The 21,943-nt window shown below is 33.1% G+C and overlaps 1 protein-coding gene across 1 annotated transcript in view; it reads right to left on the bottom strand.

The window, feature by feature from the left end:
* The window catches only part of TRAPPC11 (trafficking protein particle complex subunit 11), a 48,408-nt gene that overhangs the window by 14,771 nt on the left and 11,694 nt on the right, over positions 1-21,943 (bottom strand). The window contains exons 6-26 of the mRNA XM_069493727.1: positions 20,958-21,057; positions 20,500-20,573; positions 18,783-18,879; positions 16,671-16,804; positions 15,900-16,047; positions 13,880-13,973; positions 13,070-13,149; positions 12,893-12,971; positions 12,757-12,811; positions 12,352-12,497; positions 11,751-11,812; positions 11,480-11,612; positions 10,816-10,946; positions 10,556-10,711; positions 8,928-9,115; positions 8,653-8,801; positions 8,353-8,474; positions 7,665-7,784; positions 5,681-5,746; positions 5,415-5,571; positions 948-1,059 (exon numbers count right to left, since the gene is read on the bottom strand). Of these exons, the coding sequence (XP_069349828.1) occupies positions 948-1,059; positions 5,415-5,571; positions 5,681-5,746; positions 7,665-7,784; positions 8,353-8,474; positions 8,653-8,801; positions 8,928-9,115; positions 10,556-10,711; positions 10,816-10,946; positions 11,480-11,612; positions 11,751-11,812; positions 12,352-12,497; positions 12,757-12,811; positions 12,893-12,971; positions 13,070-13,149; positions 13,880-13,973; positions 15,900-16,047; positions 16,671-16,804; positions 18,783-18,879; positions 20,500-20,573; positions 20,958-21,057 (2,403 nt within the window). The remainder of the gene's footprint in view (positions 1-947; positions 1,060-5,414; positions 5,572-5,680; positions 5,747-7,664; positions 7,785-8,352; positions 8,475-8,652; positions 8,802-8,927; positions 9,116-10,555; positions 10,712-10,815; positions 10,947-11,479; positions 11,613-11,750; positions 11,813-12,351; positions 12,498-12,756; positions 12,812-12,892; positions 12,972-13,069; positions 13,150-13,879; positions 13,974-15,899; positions 16,048-16,670; positions 16,805-18,782; positions 18,880-20,499; positions 20,574-20,957; positions 21,058-21,943) is intronic.

Raw genomic sequence — 21,943 nt, 5'->3', positions numbered from 1 at the left:
ACTGAAACTTCAAATTCCTGGGCTCAAGCCATCCTCCTGTCTCAGCCTCCGGAGCAGCTGGGATTATAGGCACATACCATTACACGCAGCTAATTTTTCTATTTTTTGTAGAGATGAGCTCTCACTCTTGCTCAGGCTGGCCTTGAACACCTGAGCTCAAGTAATCCTCCCACCTCGGCCTCCCAGAGTGCTAGGATTACAGGCTCATTATTCCCTGTTTCAAAACTTATGAAAATAAGCCATTCTAAGAGAATACATGAAATATCATGTATCTACTCTCCCGTGTGAGAAAAAAATGCGAAAATCCAGCTGAATCTTCTGGCAAAGCTGCTGGTACCCCACCCTGCATTCCAGAGGTTAACTGCTATCCTGAATTTGACATCTATCATTCCCACGTATTTCTGGACACCTTTCCAAATTATGTATGTGCGTAGTCCTAAGAAATATATAGTATGTTTTACATGTTTTTCAATGTAATATAAATGCAATTTGTTTATATTCTCATCTTTAGCTTGCTTTGTTCACTATACATTAAGATGTTGATACATGTAGCTCTGGTTCATTCATTTTCACTGATATATAGTACTCCTCTGTATGAATGTGCCACAGTTTATCCACTTGCCTATTGATGGGCATTTAGTTTTTTCCAATTTTTTACTATTATAATCAGTGCTGCTATGAACATTCTTATACATATATCCCTTGTGTTCAGATTTAATTTGGCTAAAATTTAATTACCATGTAAGTTATGAATTGTGACAAACACAAATTAAAGTTTAACTTTTTCTTAGTCTTTGTGTTTTTAACAAATGGTCAGTCATATCCATGTGACTTCTCTTCTGCTCTTCAGAATGACAGAAGCTCTCAACTATTAAGTGACAATGACAAATAATAAAAGTATAAGAATAAAGACAATGAAGAAAAGATAGGATTGATATAATTTTTACCTCTTCCAGGAGATAATATAATGCCCAGTTGCTACTCCACCTTCAACATTTCCAACAGATGGGCATCGAAGACAAAAGCATTCACTGGCACTCTCCCCAGTCTGTAAGACAACTACAAGGAAGAGTCTTTATAACCCCTATGCAATGGCTTCCCCTATGAAAGAGGAGTTCTACATCCTAGTAACATAACAAAGAAGGAATGGCTTATCAATTATATATTATTTATAGAGACTTAGAAACGAAGCCTCAGAGATGTTAAATGACTTTTTCAAGGTCACAGTGTCCATTGTTTTTGCTAATCTATCAACATTCCATTATAGTAAAAACCAGTGAGGCATCCGTACACCTGCCAACAAGTCCTATTGAAATTAATGGATGCGAGAAGCTTGGGAAAAGAATATCCTATGGGTATTCTTCTTTTTCCCAATTATTTTATGCTTCCAAAGGAAACATTCTGGGGTAGATAAAAAGAAAAGAGAAAACTTTAGTCACCCTTAAAGTACTCAAAATGTCATTACAGAAAATTCTGGCTTTCTCTGAGTAAACACATATAGGTTGAGTGTACCTAATCCAAAAATCTGAAACGCAAAATACTCCAAAATCCAAACTCTTTGAGTGCAAGCATGATGCTCAAAGGTCATGCTCAAGGTCAGATTTCAGAATTTCGGATTAGGGATGCTCAACCAGTAAGTAAAATGCAAATATTCCAAAATGTGAACAATCAGATATCCAAAACACTTTGGTACCAAGCATTCTGGATAAGAGATACTCAAACTGTATTACTGATACCACTCACATTGCCCCATCATTGCCTGATGTGGCTACTCACCTCTCTGTGCAAAGATGCTTTCTTCTTGCCAATTTTATAGTAAATTTCCTGATGACAAGATAAGTGCTCATCTAAATCAAGTGTTCTCTACCTTTTAGCAGTTTAGAGCCTGCAATGTCTCTTCTTTAAAAGCAAGCAGGCCACAGTGCTTATTTTATGCCAATTTTAGCAAATCTGTGAGTGAAACTTTGAAATAATAAAAAAGTCCCTAAATATCAGGTTATTATTTTTATGGCTTTCTGATGAAGAAGGTTGTGGTAGATTAATGGAGGTCTGATTGTGTACAGAGAACAGCAGTAAAAGGCAAAAAAGCTGAGTCAACCTTTACTGTAATTAAGTACTCTGAAGTAATTTTAAGACTAGGACATGATATTGTAGTCCAGTAAATAAAAACTACATCAATTCAAACCTCTTGAAATCGAGTTTTTAAAAACCTGGGCCATTCAATTTAAACTCTACCAAAGTTCTCCCTGATTCTAAGAAGTTAACCAAAATGACCCTGACGTTTATTGACAATTAACATTAGGGTCAATTTGTGACACAAAAATGCTACATTGCTGGTTTCAAAGGTGGAGGAAGGAGCCATGAACTGAGGAATGCAACCATTTGTTTTTTGGATTTCTAACCTCCAGAACTTTAAGACAACAAATCTGTGTTGTCTTAAGCCACTAACTTTGTGGTCATTTGTTACAGCAATAGGAACTAATACACTGGAGAGTCAAACCAGAGATTATTCCTTAATTTAATAAACACTTATTAACCAACTACTACGATGCTAATAATATGAAGATGAAAAAGACACAGTTCTGGCTCTAAAGGAGCACACAGTCTAGTAAGAAAGCCTTTTTATTTTTTTTTTTTTTGAGATAGGGTCTCACTTTGTCATCCAGGCTGGATTGCAGTGGCATAATACCTCACCACAGCCCCGAACTCCTGGGCTCAAGTGATCCTCCTGCCTCAGCCTCCTGAGTAGTTGGGACTACAGGCATGTGCCACCACACCAGCTAATTTTTAAATTTTTTTTGCAGAGATGAGGACTTGCTATGTTACCCAGGTTGGTCTTAAATTCCTGGCCTCAAATGATCCTCCTGCCTCAGCGTCCCAAAATGCTGGGATTAGAAGCTTACACTACCCACCTGGCTGGGAGCCATATTTATAGATAAATAACTGCAATATAATAGGATAAGTGTTACAATGTAAGTATGTACAAAATACCATGTGACTAAAGGAAGAGTACTCAGGCCTGCTTGGGAGGATCAAGGAGTTAAAGCTTACATGAGCCCTGAAGAGCAAACAAGAGTTCAACAGGTAAAAAACAGAGAAAGGGTTTTAGACAAAAGTAATAATATGTTCAAAAGGAGTTGGGGCAATGTAAGTTTGCCTTAGTTGAAGTCTGGGAAAAAGCAAAAGGAAGTAGAAATTTTAAAATTTGACTTTAAAAGATCAGATTTTTTTCCTACTATAAGGGAGCTTCACTTTGAAAAATGTATTTTAAAGTAAAATAAGAATTCTTTTTGCATTTGAATTTTTTAAAGATTTTCTTCTTATTAATTTTAATTAATGTTTACTGTTATTTATAATTTGAAATGGAAAAAGATGTTTATTAAAGACACCTAGGAAAATATAGAAAAGTAGAAGATAAATTTTCCCACAGCTGGGAAGGTAAGCTAGAGCCTGACTGGATAAGGTCTAGCACGTCACAAAAGTTTTTTCAGGCATGACACTGAACTTGTCATGCCTACTTATAAAAGTGTTTTGAGGAATCAAACTCTAGCAGCAATATGAAAGGCAGACTAGGGAGAGAATGGCTGGCAAGGAGGAAAGCAGCTAAGAAGCCATCTCTATACACCAGGTGTGAAAAGGTGAGGATGGAGATGACAAGCTGGACTCGAGAGATGTTGCGAGGGCAGAACTTGGTGTCGGGCCGGATGTGGGTGTGCAGAAGGACTGCAGTTTTCCCCTGCAGTTTCTTGCCTGGATTAGGAGCACAGTGACTCCTCTAACAGGACGGAGAATACAGGCAGCTTAAGGTTGTGTGGCAGCTGAAGATTTGTACAGAAAGAAAAAGGAAACCAAAGTCAGGATCTTGGAGATGACCAACATTTTCAGGGTAAGAAAAGGAATCAGTAAAAATGGACAAATAACCAGCTTTTATTGAGCTGTTAAAAGATCAGCATTGAGGTAAGATATTTCATATTATCTCATATACATTATTTCATTATTTCACATGCATCATAGTCTTTAACTCTGCAAAGTGATGAAACAAAATGAACCATCCAAGTTCACAAAAGAACAAGTGGTAGGGCTGAGAACTGAATCTAGTTCAGTTTGACTCTAAAGCTCAGGATTATTCCAAATTAGCATGTTAGGAGAAAAGGAAGGACAGAAAAACAAAGTAGAAACAGAGACAGTAATTTCCAAAAACACAAGAAAAAAACAAGTTTCAAGGAGAAATGAAAAAGCTCATGAAGGCATTCTGAAAGCAAAATATGCTTTTTGTTATCATTACTTTACAGAATGTGGAACATATTTTTAGCATTTAAATAGAAAGTTTAGGGACATGTTTGATTTTTATCTATTGATCTTACATAAAGATTTGATGCCAAGATCTTGTGCAAAAACCCAATTGTTCTGTGTACTCTTTGATAGCTCAGCTAGTATAGTGAAGGACTGTAGACTGGACAAAAACCCAATTATTCCATTCCAAGGGGAAACAGTATCTCCTTTATGATGAGTTTCTAAAACACAGAGGCGTGAGTATGGAGACTGCCGGATCATTTTGGTATCTTCTCGAGAGCCTAGCCTGGTGCCTTATAGTGAAGCACCTGATAAGTATTTGTTGATTACTAATTGACAGATACTGAAATATATTTTCAGGGCAGATACTGAAATATGTTGTAATTCTGATACTTTCTCGTCTAATTTTAAGCTGCGTTGCGAATCAACAATGAACACTAGTGTTCAGTGACCAACAGTGAAATAAAGGAGACAGATAAACAGAGCAAATAAAACAACTCGTTTATATTTGGTTTAAGGAATAACATCATGACTTTTTTCCTCACAGTTTTTACCTTATGATAATACAGTTGAATACAATTTTGCTTGGGTTAATATTCAAATTAATTTCTAATACCTCTAAGAGTTCAAGAAGCATGCAAGCCCGGAGTACACTGAACCAGAAAGGTGTCGTTCTGGGTTTGAATCTGTTCTAGAAATTGTTTTAGTTGGGTGATTCAGAAAATTTATCTTCTACTTTTCTATATTTCCCTATGTTTCTTTAATAAATATCTTTTCCCATTTCAAATCATAAACAGTAAACATTAATTAAAAATTAATAAGAAAAACAATCTAAAAAATTCAAATACGAAAATATTCTTACTTTACTTTCAAGTACATTTTTCAAAATGTAGCTTCCTTACAGTAGAAAAAAAATATGATCTTTTAAAATCAGGTATACTCAAGCAAATGGTAAATAATACTAATTCTAACTTAATTCTATATGTATTGCTTTTGTGAGTGTAAGTCTCCAAGTTCCCTCACTTATTAAAAAGTTAACATTGCTAGCTTACACACGCATGCACCACGCATGCTTGCACACAATTCTTTCTGCTGTTTAGGTGGGAATGATCCAGTCTCACCTTTGTCTACCTGGGACTCTAGCTGATCCACTGCGGTCATGGAAGGAGCAAGCTGTAGCTCACTGGACACAATAGTGAGGGCCCAAGGCGAGGCACTTAAAAGGTCCGTCATCAACAGAAAGGGGATGTCAGCATAAACCCTTTCCAGGTGCTCGAACTGTCACAAATGAACATAAAAGGTCTGTCAGGAATTACATTCATCTATTTTTTTTTCCACTGAATTTCTATAACATAAATGATTTCCAATATGCCTTACAGGAACTTACCTTTGTAGAAACAAATTTAATGGCAACATCAAATGGAAAGACTGTTTCTATTGTTACAGTTTCATCCTGTAAGAAAATTTAAAGGGCACATTCAATGGCTTTTTAAAATCTTTTTATATAAAGTTTTAAAAATAGAAGGCATACAAAACACAATCTACAACTGATCAATAAATAATTCCAAGTTATACATTAAGAAGTAAAGGTCTTTCTCTTGGGTAAGATTTGTGAAAAATCTAAGTAGAGAGATCTGACTAATATTTCCAGTAAGTCACCTTACGGTTTTATAACAATTCACACTGCAAAGTGCTTTCTTCTACATTACTGATGTCGGATCTAGTGCAGCAGGCAGGGCAGCCATCGTGTCATTTTATAGTGGAGGAACCACACTCCCACAAAGCTAGTGGTGCCAGGCCTAGAATCTGGGTCTTCCTTTAGTCCAAGTGCTTTACCTCACCTTGACTCAAAATAGCTAAAATAAATATAACCATAATAATAATGATGTAGTATGACAGACACTGTTATAATCCCCATATAAGCATTATGTGAAGTTCCTATCACTCCAGGAAACAGGAGCTATTATGAGTGCCACTTTAAGATGAGGTCACATGGCTAGAAAGTGACAAAGGCACACAAACTGAACTGAAACAGCCCTGGAGCTCTTACTCTCAACCAACATGCTTTTAAAGTCTGTTAGAAAAACAATGGGGTTATTGTATCTCTCAAAACAAATAACCCAGCCTCGTGGTGAGAAACCTTTTAAAAAGGTCATGTTGGTTAAAAGCTCAAGCTGTAGTGCCAGATAAATCTGGAATCTAATCCTGGCTGGATACTTACTTACTAGCTCTGTCACCTTGGACATATAGCCACGTGACCTTGGGAAAGTTTTACAGGTTGACTATCTCTTATCTGAAATGCTCGGGATCAGAAGTGTTTCAGATTTTGGATTTTTTTGGATTTTGGAATATTTGCATTATACTTAGGATTGAGTATTCCAAATCCAAAATTCTCCAGTGAGTATTTCCTTTGAGTGTTACACTGGCACTCAAAGTTTCAGATTTTGGAGATTTTCAGATTTCAAATTTTTGGATTTGGGATGCTGTACAGTCTCTTTAAGTCTCACATACAAAGGCTGAGATTGGCACCCTTATCTCCTAATTCACCACCTAGGGCTCTATGCATTACACTGGGCTATGTGAAATTTCTGACACCCTTACGCGCCTTTCTCCTTCCCACTTGGGAAATACTGCTAACTTTTCTGGGATGGTTTTCCTTCCCAATGACTTGTAAACAGCCCATGGCCCAGACTCTGTACAGTAATGAAACCACAGATTCTCAGATTGCTAGGCCTTCTCCTCTGCTGGGCTGAGGACCCAATTCCTAAGAAAAAGCTGAGACAACACTGCTTCTAGGACCAAGAAGCTATTAAATACCATAACTTTCCTTTAATAAAAAGGATATAAACATTATATGCAATATGGTTAAATCTATTTAAAAACACGGCCCCTCAAAAATCTCCATAAAAAGAAAAGAGACCAATAAAAAATACATCAAAGGGTTAGCAGTTGCCATTGAGTTGTTGGACTATAATAATTCCTATTTTCACTCTTATTATGTACATTTACCAAAAACAATTTTTCACAAGAAGCTTTTTTAATAATAGAAAAATATATTTTAAAAAGGGAGACCTCCTTTCCTCCAAAAACTTCTGCATATAAGCCAACTTACAGATTTTGTCTAATGTGTGATTTGCTTGAGATCTCAAACCCATACGAAAAGTCACGTAAGCCAATTTTCTGTCTAACGTTTGAGCAATGAGTGCTAGCCTAAATGTATCTCAATATACAGAATAATAAAAAAACTCAACAGATGTTTAACTAAAATTTATAACAGGCTGTAATAAGCACACAAGCTGCTTATTTTACAGGCAAACTAACAAAAATAGGGGAATACTCCATACATGATGCTTTGTGAAGTAGTATAATACCTTGTGACACTTGCAAACAATTTCTTTTTCTTCAACGGTTGTATTGATCAGGTAAGAAACATACACGAGAAACATTCTTGAACCCACTGTTCCACAGCGAACATATAACATTTTTTCCAGCTATGACAAAAAAATTGTTATAATTTCATCAATATTATGGAGATTTATTCCTGATATTAATATATATTTTAGTATAATGTTCCCACTTTCTAGAGTTTATTATTCTAACTGACTAAATTCTTTATCACTTTCATAGGATGTTGCAGTGTAGCTAATCAAAGCTTCCACCGTGGAAGAGTACCCTGATTCTACTTCTGCCACAAAATACAAGGGGGATCACTGCTACTGCATCTTTTTTCATTATCATTCTTAACTTCCCCCGAATCTTTTGTGCTTGGTTTGGAAACAAGTTAATTGAGGGATTATTGCACTAAGTTACAAACAACAGTTATTTTATTAGACAACTAATTCTCTTTATGGCCATTTGTTCTACAATCCCTTGTAGAAAAACTGCTTAATACATTTTACACATTTAAATATGTAAAATGTATAAAATGTTCATTAGTTAAATCACTTTTTTAGTCCTAGGATATGTTATTAAAATGCTCTGAAACTATCTAACACTCACTGTATATTTAAAACTTCAAACTAACTGATTTCCTCTCCAATCCCAGTTGACCAAGTTCACCTGTTCCCCTGGTTGTAAGTCTCCAACAGGAATGTCAGTGAGTAAAGCTGGGTAGGACTCATCGCACAGTTCTGTTCCATGAAGAGTCACATGAGTTTTCTGAGTTAAATTGGCATCCTGTCCTAAAAGCGTTAATATTGGTGTTTTAAAATAAAGAAGTCAAATATTATTCTAACAATCAATACTGTGTGAAGAGCACTATGTCATACCTTCTTTTAAACAAAGGCCCTACAGTTAACACCACTGATGCTTATTTTATGTTGGGTTAATACTGCTCAAACTTAAAAAGCAAATGTTTACCTGGTTTTAAACCAGCAGTGAGCTTCACGTCTCTGATTTGGGTCTTTTCATGGGATTGAACAGTCACAACCAAACAATACATTTCATTAGTCAGGGCAGGAGGCTCATGTCGCAGATGCACAGAAATGTTTGGAACTCTGGAAATGATCCTTTGAAAAGAAATCTTAGCTAAGTTACTGATTTTTAAAAATACATAAATAAATCACATTAACAAAGTATTTAAAAGAAAAAAAAGGATGACCTTTAACATCATCTGCCAGGCAAGGTACACTCACATTGTGCTTGCCTGAATGATGATGCTGTCCCAGTGAACCTCATTGTCGGGGAGCTTAGGTCGTCTTTTGAAGGATCGAGCTGCCTGTAAAGCTTCTTGGGAGGAAGCAGCATCTCCTCCTCCTCCCTGCCAATTTAAAACCACACATCTTCCCGTCTCATTGCCCAGAGCAAGATCCACTGAAGTAATCTAAAAGAAGACGGTCTGTCAGAAATGCCATCTTATACTTGCTTGTCACCATCCCCTCTTAACAGAATCATGCTGTACTGTGGAGTTCATTTGGAGACCCACTGAGTAACAGAAAGCAGAACACCTGCTGTTAGAGTCTTATTCTGGCTCTGGGTTAACTGTGCTCCGAGTTTCAATCTCTTTACCTTTATTAAAATAGAGATAACTTGACTTTCTAGCTAAGAGACTGAGTGTACAGACAGTACTGTTATGATTTTAGCAACTTGCTACATAGCACCTGATGTAACAGATGCCCAATTAGCAGTTGCTGAATGAAATAAATATTTTGATGACCATGAATACATTTATAACCTAATCTATAATTACACAAATATCCTTCCTGAAAAATATTTATAGTACTAGCAGTGGAATGCTTTATTAATTAAATAAGTGTTCCTTCCAACTAAATTCATTAACAAGGGACTCAAAATAGGATTATTAAATATGATTTCTGTCTGATAGGCTTCCTCATGAAAAAAATAAAATATACAATTATGGATTTAGTCAAAATCATACAGGATTTTAAAAAAACGAATGAGCAAAAAACTCTGGATACAGGTTAATAATAAAATCAACAGGTTCACAGAAATTATTATGGGAACATTGGTAGTATAACCTTATGTACCATCTGTCTTAGCAATGGTCCCAAGTCTAGATTAAGCTAACCATTCCCATTCAAGTCATGAAAAACAAGCACTAGACGAGTGTTTATTCTGTGCTAATCACAATTCCAAGCAATTTATATCAACTGATGTAATGCTCATGAAACCCGAAGAAACAGGTACCATTATTATACTATCCCCATTTTACAGATGAGTACACTGAGATACAACAAGCTAGTAAGCTGCAGAGTTGGAATTTAAACCCACATAACCAGGCTCCAGAATTTATCCTCAATAAAAATATTACTTATATCATTTATTTCTAAGAGTCATTTCAATCATCTACATTACATTAATCTTTTAAAATATAGTTCATTTTTGTTTAAAAATGTACAATCAGCAATGTTTAAATATCAAAAAGATTATTTAGTCTGAATTATATATTATACAAAATATATTTGCTATACTATGTAGTATATATTGTTTAAAACTCCTTAACTAATTATGTAGCCATTAAAAAATGAAATGATGTCTGATATAAAGTGAAAAAAGCCAGCTAACAGAGTATTATGTACAATGTACTCCCAAATTTTTTTAACTGAAAAAAATTTTAAACTACAAATATGCTCACAGAAAAATGTCTGGAAGGAAACCTACCAAACTAAGAATGGTTTGTCTTAGGAAGTCCACATGAAGACTTTCATTTTTCACTTAATAAACTTCCGTATTAAACTTCTTCTGATATAAATACATTATTTTTACAATTAAAAATATTTTTAATGTAAATTTCATAACTAACCTCAATTTTCTTTCCCACATCTTCAGTTTTTGCAACAAATTTAAATGACAATTTTCTTGTTTTACCAGGAACTAAGCACATCTTTCCTTGAGTCAAATTTTCTAAAACTTCACTTGCTTTGGATGCTTCTTCTATTACACAGAACTGGTTGTATTCCTGAAAGAGAGGTTAGCAAAGGTCATCAAGCTCGTTTTATCCAGTTTAACGCAAGCTACAATAAGATACACACATGGTAAAAACATACCGAAAGGTATCATTACCTGATTATTAAAGCTCACACAGAGCTTGGAAAACCTAATGGGATGTGGACAATCAGCCTTCAGATAAATATCAAACTGAACAGGAACATCAACATGAAAGCTTGGGGCATGAAACTTGGCTTTGCATTGTACTAGAAACGAAACAAAAGGGCTGAGTTACACGTTACCAGATATATGAGACCCACGCACATTATTCTGTGAAACACGCTCTTCAGAAAAGACTTATCTGCATGGTCCATTATTACTGACTGTCACACTTAAGGCATTTCAACAGACATTAAATGTGGCTCAGTTTTTAAAAGAAAATTTAAATAAATTATAGATTTAAAACCACCTTTAATTTTAAAAACAGACACTCCTGAAATGTAGGTGATAAAATTTTACAGGAAAAAGAACCATTTTGTTATTAACTTACTTCAAAATACCTGCCTAGACAGTCAAGTGTGTTTCTAATAATACTCAAACTACAAATGAACAAAGTATATTTTAAGACATAAATCAGGTATTTATGTTGGTTATCTTTATAAGTCACTGAGCAGAAACAAATTCACAGTTTATCTACAAAATGATTGTACTTTGAAAAATTCTTTCTTGATTTTTATATTTATCATTTTGCACCTGTAAGAACGATTTCTCTGAAATACCGTAGATGTCGGCTACCTACCAAATGGCACAAAGTCCTGTACTCCTATTGTGAAAATATTGCTGCCAGCCAGAGAAACTCGGTCTGTCCACAGCTTCTGAGCAGTTTTCACAGCTAAGATATCACAGTCAGGTTCTGGATCAGGACTTTCATTCTGCACCAACAGAGTTAAACATTCGTTCAATCAGTTAGAGAAAAAAAAACTATATATCCATACACACACATATGTGTAGATGTAGATACAGGTATACATATCCATACAATACATTTTATATAAACAACTCCAACTTACCATTAAAACATTTATGAGGTTCTTTTCTATCCGAGATTTCTGGTCATCTTTCAGAGTTGAAGCTAATATGAAGAAAGAAGGAAAAAAATCAGGACTGTAAGACAGGCAAATGAGTTCACTATCCTTATTTAATAAATAAATAAATAAATATATATATATATATTTTTTTTAAATAAGGTTTCGCTATGTCACCCAGGCTGGAGTGCAGTAGCATCATCACAGCTCACTGCAACCTCAAGCTCCCAGCTCAAGCAAGCCTGCCTAAGCCTCCCAAGTAGCTGGAACTACAGGTGCACACCATCACGCCCCACTAATTTTTCTATTTTCTGAAGAGATGGGGTCTTGCTCTTGCTCAGGCTTGTCTGGAACTCCTGGTCTCAAGGGATCCCCTCGCCTCAGCCTCCCAGAGTTCTAGGATTACACGCCCAGGCTTTAAAAATATTTTATAATAAATATCTCTTTTAACATGACTAAGCACAGTGACTTGCATGTAGTAAAAGTATTGCTAAATATGTAAGACTAAATTATTCAAATTTCAAAAAGTTGACAGATGCTAAATAATTTTATGGATTGAGAATTTTGCTGAAAGACACCAAGTTACCTCTTCCAAGGAGTTCTAGGGAATAAGTAATGTAATCTTTCAACTGGGCCATGAGGTAAGAACACTTCAGAGCTGTAGTCAATATAGACGTGAGTAGAGTCCACCATCCTTCACTCCGATAATCACACATCACATAATCCAGTAACCTAAAAGATGATAAAATGTAAGATATACTGAAATAGCTCCACAAGAAAGGGTTTGAAGAGTTCTAGAAGAAAAAAAAGTGCAGTCCTAAAACTCTGAAAAAGATTGTGCCAGCAGATGGCACTTGAAAAAATATTACAGAAATGGAGTTTAACAGAAATATAAATATGAAAATAATAATCCTTCAACATAAATTTCTATTCCAATTTCATTGTAAGGTAATCAGACTACTTGTAAAAATAAATAGTGAACAGGGCTTACTTCAAAGCTTTGGTATAATCCTTTGCATAATAATATTCCTCTCCCATTTGAACCACTATAAAGGAAAAAAGATTTATGTATATAATTTAAAATCACTCAAAGTTTTATAAAATTGTGGCATGTTATGGATACATACTTAGATGGCTTTTCATTCTTGGACACTTATACTTCTTGAATTGTGCAACAGCATTGCTCAGAAGAGTTATTATTATTTCCTGGTAGAAAAGATAAAGTAGAAAACATTTCAATAAAAATAATTTCATATTTTTCTTGAATATTGTAAATAATAGTTTATATTGAAAAAAAAACTTACAGAGTGAACAACATTTCTCTCCTTCAGCTGAATGGCAAGAATTCCTATCTTCTCTTTTTCAGGATCAGAAAGATCAAAACCTGTATAAGATAAGACGCAACCCATCTTAGATAGCTCATTTAACATAAATCTTCACGTGAACATTGTATGTGTACACTCCTTGAATCCTTTACTTTAATATAACATATTTAAGACTCTTAAACATTCTAGAATCTTAAAGGTTCTAAGAGACAGCTTTGTTAACATGGAAATTCTCTGTGATCTCAGCTCTGAGGGGAACATTATTGAGCTCAATGTTCTTCTGCTTAGTGGAATCAACCATCTGACAAGTAATATCAATATCATCCTCTATACATATACTCTGGAGATAAAAGTAAATAATTTCTTGACACCTAAGGTTCAACTGCCCCAGATACTGCTTGAATTGAATTATGTATAAAACATAAAAAAGATACAGAGAAATTGTTCTTAAGGTGATACAACTCAACACTTTTTAAATGTCAAATAAAGTGTTAAAGTTAACTGGAATTATTAATATTTAAATAGGCAACAGTGGCTTATTGTGTTTAAGACAACAGATATCCAAATGTTTCAATCACATCAACATCGTTAATTATAAAGTTACTCTAATATGTAGTGGTACAAAGCATTCTAAAAACTAAGAAACTGCAAATCTTAAAAAAAAATGTTTGCACACATTTTTACTTCAACATAATTTCTTAGGCCTAACAGAGCCAATGGAAAAATTATGACAGTTATCTTTGCCTTCTGAGGTTGAGAAAAGGGTAGATGGAGGGAAAAATTATTTACTTAGTATTCCTTGTCGCCATGATCTTTGTCCATAAAAGTCAAGAAGGCCTGTTTGTGTTTCTAAGGGATCAGGATTGGGATACATTACAGAAGCCTGTAAATCAAAACACAAACCTAAATAATAGTTTATGTAATCCATCACAAATCAACTCTCGCCCCATCTTTGAACAGAAACGTTTTCAGAAATACAAACACCAAACACACATTCAAATATCAAAGTTGTGAATGTTTTAACATAAATTAAATTTTAACAGAAATTAAACTAAAAGTGTTTCACTTAATATTTAGGTAGTCTTATAAAAATTAAATTTAACAAATCAATCTGATTCTGACAAATGATTTCATAGTAATATGTTCACATTTTCTTTTTTATCTTTGTTATAATAAACCAGTAAAAATATACTACAAATTATGCTTGATATTTATTCCACATGTACAAGTGTTCTTTGTGTAAAAGAAAACAACGTTATATGGCATTTTAAAGAGAAGACATTATTTTCCTTCTTTATCACTTCTGTATTAAGTCCTGGTATTAGGGCAGGGGAAGATATTTTTGGCACCATAATTGACAGACTTATACTGCTTCATTTTTCTTTGTTATAATTTTTTCCCTCTGAAACCAAAATGTAATACAAGTATATTGTTGAAAAATGTAGAAAATACCCAAAAGGAAAAAGATAAAGATTTTAATTATATATAAACCTACTACCACTATGAAGAATGTATACATTATTCTTCCAGATTCCATGTGCAAAAATTTGGTAGAGATTGGAATAATTTTTCAATCTGCTTTTTTCATTTAAATATATTTTATACATTTCACCCTATCATTGACTAGTCTTCTAAAACATTTTCATGGCTACCTGTTTTTCCATATTTTAACAAATTCCCTATAGTTGGTTCATTTTATTTCTATTTTATATTACAATTAATAAACCTGTGAGAACAACTTTATAAATAAATCTTGGTACCTATCTCTGAGGATCTATTATCTGCCTTAATATTACTGAAAATGAAATTTTGGATCAAAAGATATACATAGTTTTAAGGCTTCTCACATTACTATTTGACAAAAATATTATTTTACATTTTAACCAATGATGTGTGTTAATGTCCAGTTCTTTATATCCTTACAAAACCTAGTTTAAATCACTTTTTAAAAATACTATGTTCAAATTACAATGTCAAACTTAAAAAATATAATACATGGAATAAAGTTATTAATCATATACAAATAACATGGTAAAAACAACTACATCAACATTTAAGAGGGAAAAATCCTAGCATTTCATGTGCCAATAATATACAAAATATTTGTTTCTGGAATAGTTTTTTAAATAGTATTATTAACAATATTCACCTATCTTCAGAGAAGAAAACTATAGGTTTTAAGTGAAAATAAACTGATATAACTACATGAATATAAATGTATTTTTATATACACACATACCCTATGTTCTTACTTTAAAGGTACTTAACGGGGAAACTAGTATCTAAATGTAATCATCCAAGAGAAAGGCAAAATGAAACGTCAAGTTTAATAAACTATGCAATTAACACTATGCCTCAAACAGATTCTTAAGAGTTTTCCATAGAGGAAAACCCCAGGAAGAGAAAGAAATCAAAAGTTATTCTCTCCAGTGGGTAAAAACAGAGCACATTCCCCAATCTCTTCTAAACTTCTACAGCAGTAATCATTGAAACAATGAATTTATACTGTGACAAGGACTAAAGTGCGGCTTTTATTTTAAAGTAATTTTCTCTTGTCTAAATCATTAACTTATTGTCAAACATAAATTAGTTCTTCAAAGAAAAATTTCTGTTCAACTCACAGGCACAAATACTCACACTAAAACCAAAAATAATCATAGTTCCTGAAACTTATATAAAAGATAAAAGCTGATTATATTCAAAGACTTGGAAAAAATTATCTATACCAATCAGTATTATTAATAGCTTCTTTCAAGAAGATATTAATAAATTTCCCAAATGCTAGATAATATGAAAGCTAGTAACTTACTTCATGGTTACAGAGGGTTTTTGCAAACTGTTTCCGCTCCTGGGCATAGTACGCAGCCTGCTGGTAATAGAAACCAGGATTCTGAGTTTGAATAGCTGTTAACCCTAACTTAATAGCTTCATCAAATAAATCTCCAAAGGCCTGGAATCTTAAAGAAAAATATTAAGAAATAAAAAAGAATGAATAGGAAAAGCAAAGAAAAAGAAGCTTACTTCTAATAATTATTCATCCTGGGAACCATAACTTCAGCAGACTATACTAAAATAATGCTATTAACAGTTAATATTTGTTATAATTTCTTTGTAAATATTAATGTACACTAATTCTGCATTTAAGTCATCTCTTCTATGCTAACAACTTATAAATATACCATCAAACTAGATCTCAACATAGTTCCCACCACTCCAATACAACCAGGTTTCTAGGAACAATTTTATTTTAGCAATTTTTAAGCATCAGCTCAAACAGTAAGCTCCATGAAAGCAGGAATTTTGTTTTGCTTACTGCTATATTTCTCAGGACCTAGACACATGATGGAAACTCAATAAATATATTTTGAATGAAAAAGATGGTACCATGAATTAACTGATTTCCATTAAGGAACTGTACAAACCAATACATACTATTACCAGACACATACTTAAGCTACATCATTAAAAACCTACAAAAAACTTGGTTCAGTTTTAGAACCAAAGCCCATGCTGATTCCATTTCTGCAAATCCCATGTATCATTTTAAAAAAATATTCTAAAAGTACAATTTAAAACATACTGTTTAGACATCCATGCAGCATGCTCAAAAGACAACTCCGCACTTCCAATTTTTTTCTTACACAAGTCAATGTGTTTTCGGAACTGAGCAATCGCATCCAATGGGGTGTTGTGTTGAAAACACAACCTACAGATCTGCAAAATGTAAAATCAATCCCAAATAAAGAAAAAAATCAAAGTCGAAAAGCATATTCATTTAAAAATAAGTTTGAGAGTAACTTTTTAAAAAGACTATGGAATTTCCCTCACTGAAGTTCTTTGTAATAGACTTTCTTCATCAAAATGGTTGAGCTAAAACCAGAGACTATATCCATTTTAGAAATGAAATAAAGTAACTCAGTATTAGGACTGAATTTATTTTATACTTTAGGAAAACTTTTCAAATACATAGAATTTTTTTTTTGTTTTTTTTTTTTTTTTTGAGACATGGTCTTGATCTGTTGCCCAAGCTGGAGTACAATGGCACGATCATACCTCCCTGTAGCCTTGAACTCCTGGGCTCAAGTGACTCTCTGGCCTCAGCTTCCCGAGTAACTGGGACTACAGGTGTGCACGACCACATCTGGCTAATTTTTTAAATTTTTTGTAGAGACAGGGTCTCGCTATGTTGCCCAGATTGGTCTTAACTCCTGGCCTCAAGTGATCCTCCTGCCTCGGCTTCCCAAAGTGCTGGGATTATAGGTGTGAGCCACTGTGCCTGGCCTGAATTTTAAAAACTATTCCCAATGAAGAACATAAAGATAGGCTAAAATAAACTATCTCCAATAAGAAAGTGAAAGAAGATAAATTAACTTTCAGTTTTAGATCTGTCAGAAAGCTAAAGATTTTCTGTAGCACAATTAAAGCAATAACACTTCCCTATCAAACAAGGATTACAGAAATTCTCAAACTTTTGTCTGGGATGCTATTTGAAAACAGTAATAACCTATACATATTTGGTAGTATTCCATGGTATATATAAAAGACATGTATTTGGGGAAAAAGGAAGAAACAAAGCCTAAATTTACTTCCATATGCTTGTTACAATTTTTTATTTTATTTTTTAAGTGCAAAGGAATACATGAAAAGTAAGTCTCCCATCCATCCCTGTACCCCAGCCATCTAATTTCTCTTTCCAGAGGCAACTAGTTTCTAGCATATGCTTCCAGATATATTCTACATACAAGTATGTGTACATTTATATATAGACTATTGTTTTTATACAAATAGCATCACACTCAATATGCTAATTTGTGCCTTACTTTTTTGACCTAACAATGTATCTTGGATATCATTCCATATCAATATATCGAGCTGCCTCATTCTTAATTGCTGTATAACGTTCCATTGTTTTGAGTTATACTTTATGTAACCAATCACTTAATGCTGGGTGGTTTCTAATCTTTTCCTATTAAAAGATAAATAAATACACATATATATGTGACTTTCAAGTGTTGGCATATATGTCAGACAAATTTCCTGAAATGGAATTGCTAGGTCAAAGGGAACATCCACTTTAAATTTACACAGTCATTGTAAATATATTTTCTACTGAAGTTGCACCAATTTACACTCACACCAGCAGTGAATGAAAGTATCTATTTGCCCACATATCATCAACACAGTGCCAGACATCTTTAAGATGAATGTGGAAAAATTAAAAGCAAAACAAATAGCCCTCACTTGCTTTCTGAGGGCACCTATTTCTACTATATACAATCTTAAAATGCTCCAAAAAAATTCCCTTTAAGGTGAAGAGATATACCTTTTCTTCACTGTACCAATATTAAACCAAGAAAGTTCTAATGTGTTGCATCTTTTAAAATTCAATAATCTAGGCAGCTTTCCTTGCTCTCACTTAAAAACAAATAAAAACCAAAAAACTAATAAACAGAAACCAAAAAAACCCTCCCAACTCTAAATAACTCCAGAACCCATCAACTCAAAAACCAACCATTACAATCAGGCTGCTAGGAACCAAGGCCCTTTTTGAGAAAAAGAATATAAAAGAGGAGAGCATAATTAAGCGAATACCAACTTTTCAGAGTAAGAAACTAATTTTGATTTTCAAATTTTAAAAGGATAATTTAACATTTAAAAACAAATTCCCTTTATTTGGAAGTAGAACAATTACCTTGTAGTTTATAAATCCTGCCATAGTCTTAATTTCCAGAATATTAGTTTCATGGGCTCTCAATTCATGTACAAGATTATAGGCAGTCCTATAATTCCTAATACAAACATGGGGAGGGTGGTTAATTATGATATAATTTAAGAAAAGATTTTTAAGAACAAAATCATTACAAATAACAGACAATATTTATTTAATATTTCTTAGCATTCAACAGCTCAATGACAGCATATACATATCAATCTCCGATTTCCTGAAAAAGGATCTATTAACTTAATATATGTGGGAAGAAGCAATGACTTTTCATGAAGAACAGAACCATCATGTGTACATTGTTCTTCCTGTCATTAACATCTATCAATAACCGATAGAAAACAAGTTGAAAAATAAAAGTAAATTGGATAACTGCCCAGAATTACAGCAAAAAATTAGCATTCTATTTAAAAATAAGGGTTTTTTTTTGAGAGACAGGGTCTTGTTCTGTCACGAAAAGTACTATTATAAGTTTCTCAAACAAACAGAAACTGTATTAGCAAAGGTGGTATCAAGACAGAGCATGGGTCAACTACTTTTTAACCCCAAGTACCTCTACAGGTTAAGAGTATCACTGATCTCAGGTAGAAGCTGGAGAGGAGGGACAAGTGTCCGTAGGGCAGCGAGGGCTGAAGGAGGATGGTGGTGAGAAAGGAGGGTCTGGGAGGAACTGGGCCTACCCCTAGGCATGGAAGGGAATGAGAAAATCTCAAAACAGTCTTCTCCATAGAAAAAAGTTTGCTCTTAACTTCTCCAGGTAAACTTATTTCTTTCCAGAATTATTTTGAACAGAACTGAAATTGGAGGTTTTCAACTATTAATAATACCATCCCTTTAAATGAACTACATTAAAGCCAGTTATAATTATATGAAGTCATTGAGATTCAGAGAACACAATTTGGTGCTTAGCACTTCAACAATAATAAAAATAAGATGTTTCTGCAATATTCCTGTGGATAATAGAATTATTTTCATTTACTTCTATTTTTCTCCCCCTCCTCAATTTTAGGCTAAATAGCTGTTTTTTTTATCCCCTTGTCAAACTGCCACTGTCAATCTTCAAAAATTGAGTTAAAGGTCATGTTAAATTATGCTTGGTAAAAACAAAGGAATAAAAGGTTTAACTACTGCTAACACATCTGCAACTCATCTTCAAGGCTCTATGTATAACAGATCCTTCAAATGGAAAATGATGCTATTAACAGGCATTATAAACTAACAAAAAAAAATTAAAAAGAAAATCATAGTTGAAATGAATAAATGTACTACTGTATAAACTTTAAAAAATCAATAGTCTGACCTAGATAATATTTAATGTATATTACACTTTGGAAATCAGTCTTTTAACACAAGGGTTTTACTGAGTATACAAATAAGAAATAGTCAAGAAAAGAGGGAAGATTTTAATATTATATATCTTAAGATCATAAAATTTAATTAAATTAGACCAGAAAGCTTTATGACACTATGAAATTTACTTCCAATAATAAAATAAAAAAAATTTGTAAATCCCAAAATAATATAATCCATTCGTCTCTTAACTAAAGTAAATATTAAATACCTGAATCTGACTAACATAAGCATTTAAAAATTAATTACAATTTGGTTGAGATTCAGAAATTGCCATTTATCTTACTGTTAACAGAAAGATAAGAAAAATTTAGTTTGAAAACTGTTAAAAACTTACTTCAGAGCATTTTGTGTATCTTGTTTCAACTCACTGAAGAAAGCTATCTTGAACTGATGTCTAACAAATAAAAGCTGAAAAATGGATAGAAAAAAATTGCTATTATACATATTCTATTTAAAATGTGAAAATTATAATAATGTTTATTACAAGGAGACTATAAAAGAATGAAAAACATTCAAAATTAAAATGCAAGAATTATTCCAAGAAGCAAGGGTACAGTTAAGAAAGCTATAAAAATCTACCTTTAAGAACTTTAAGGGCAAAGAGTTTAAAAACAAACCTTAAGGGCAAGGAGTTTAATTTAAAAACAAATTAGTTTTTAAAAGCTTTAAAAAAAACTTTAGAAGAACTGACGCCATTTGAAACCATCAAGGCATTAAAGACATGTAATAACTGCTTCAAAAATAACCAATAATCTGCTCTTGCGTGCTTCCATTATTGCAAAAAACATGTACCTGGTGTGTTGTTTTATTCAAAAATTCTTTATGAGATTTCACTCTTCTGATCTCAGTGTAGTAATAAGTCTGTGCATGCTCATAAAAGGCATTTTCTAATCTATTAAAAAACAAAACCAACATTCAAATATTAAAGTAATTTTAAACCAAGCTGTTTTCAAGAATCATATTTGTGAGACCTGAAAGTAAAATCCTGACAAAGTCTATTTTACCTTATGATTAAGATGAAAAGTGAAGCAAATATAACCTAAATTTCTAGATAAAAAGCCTAAAAATAAGACCCCCCAAAGCCATTTAAAATTATTTACAAGACATAATAGATAAAAATAACTTTTTCTAATTTGTAAAAATTGGTATACTCTAAGATTACTTTCACTTCTACTATTTTATACTTTTAAGAGTCTGAAAAGAATATTCAACACTCATTTATATTTCACTATTTTTGGTGATTTTAATATTTAGGGCTTAAAAGTATAAGAAAACTAATGAGGAAAGAGCCAAAAACAAAAACTAGCAAATGAGGTGAAAATAACATTTGTATGATTTAAATCCTACTTCATTCCATAACTTTGAGATTACATAGAAACAAAGAAAATCTGACCAGAGATGGCTAAACAACTCAAACTTTCTTTGGTGAAAACAAATGTACATCAGGAGCATTTGCCTAAGGCATAAAAGAAAGCTGAATTCATAGCCAGGTAAAAGCAAAAAAAACAAAAAAACAAAAAAAAAAACAAAAAAACCCACAAAACACCTTTTATTTTTCTCCTCAGAATAAAACAGAATTTTGGACCTATACTCAAAGGGTTTACATACACTTAAGGAAAATACATAAAGGAAAAAAAAGAAAACAGAATGTATAACTAAAAATTTTTTAAATCAGACGTATTTTAAGTTAGATTTTCTAGGTGAAACTTTTTCTATTTTCAAAACTATAATTTAAAAAATGTTAAAATATGAAAATAATTAAAATTAGATTCTAACCT

This window comes from Eulemur rufifrons, chromosome 18, assembly GCF_041146395.1.
Source record: "Eulemur rufifrons isolate Redbay chromosome 18, OSU_ERuf_1, whole genome shotgun sequence".
Lineage (NCBI taxonomy): Eukaryota > Metazoa > Chordata > Mammalia > Primates > Lemuridae > Eulemur > Eulemur rufifrons.
The sequence above is the reverse complement of the archived record's forward strand: the minus strand, read 5'-3'. Positions and strand labels throughout refer to the sequence as shown.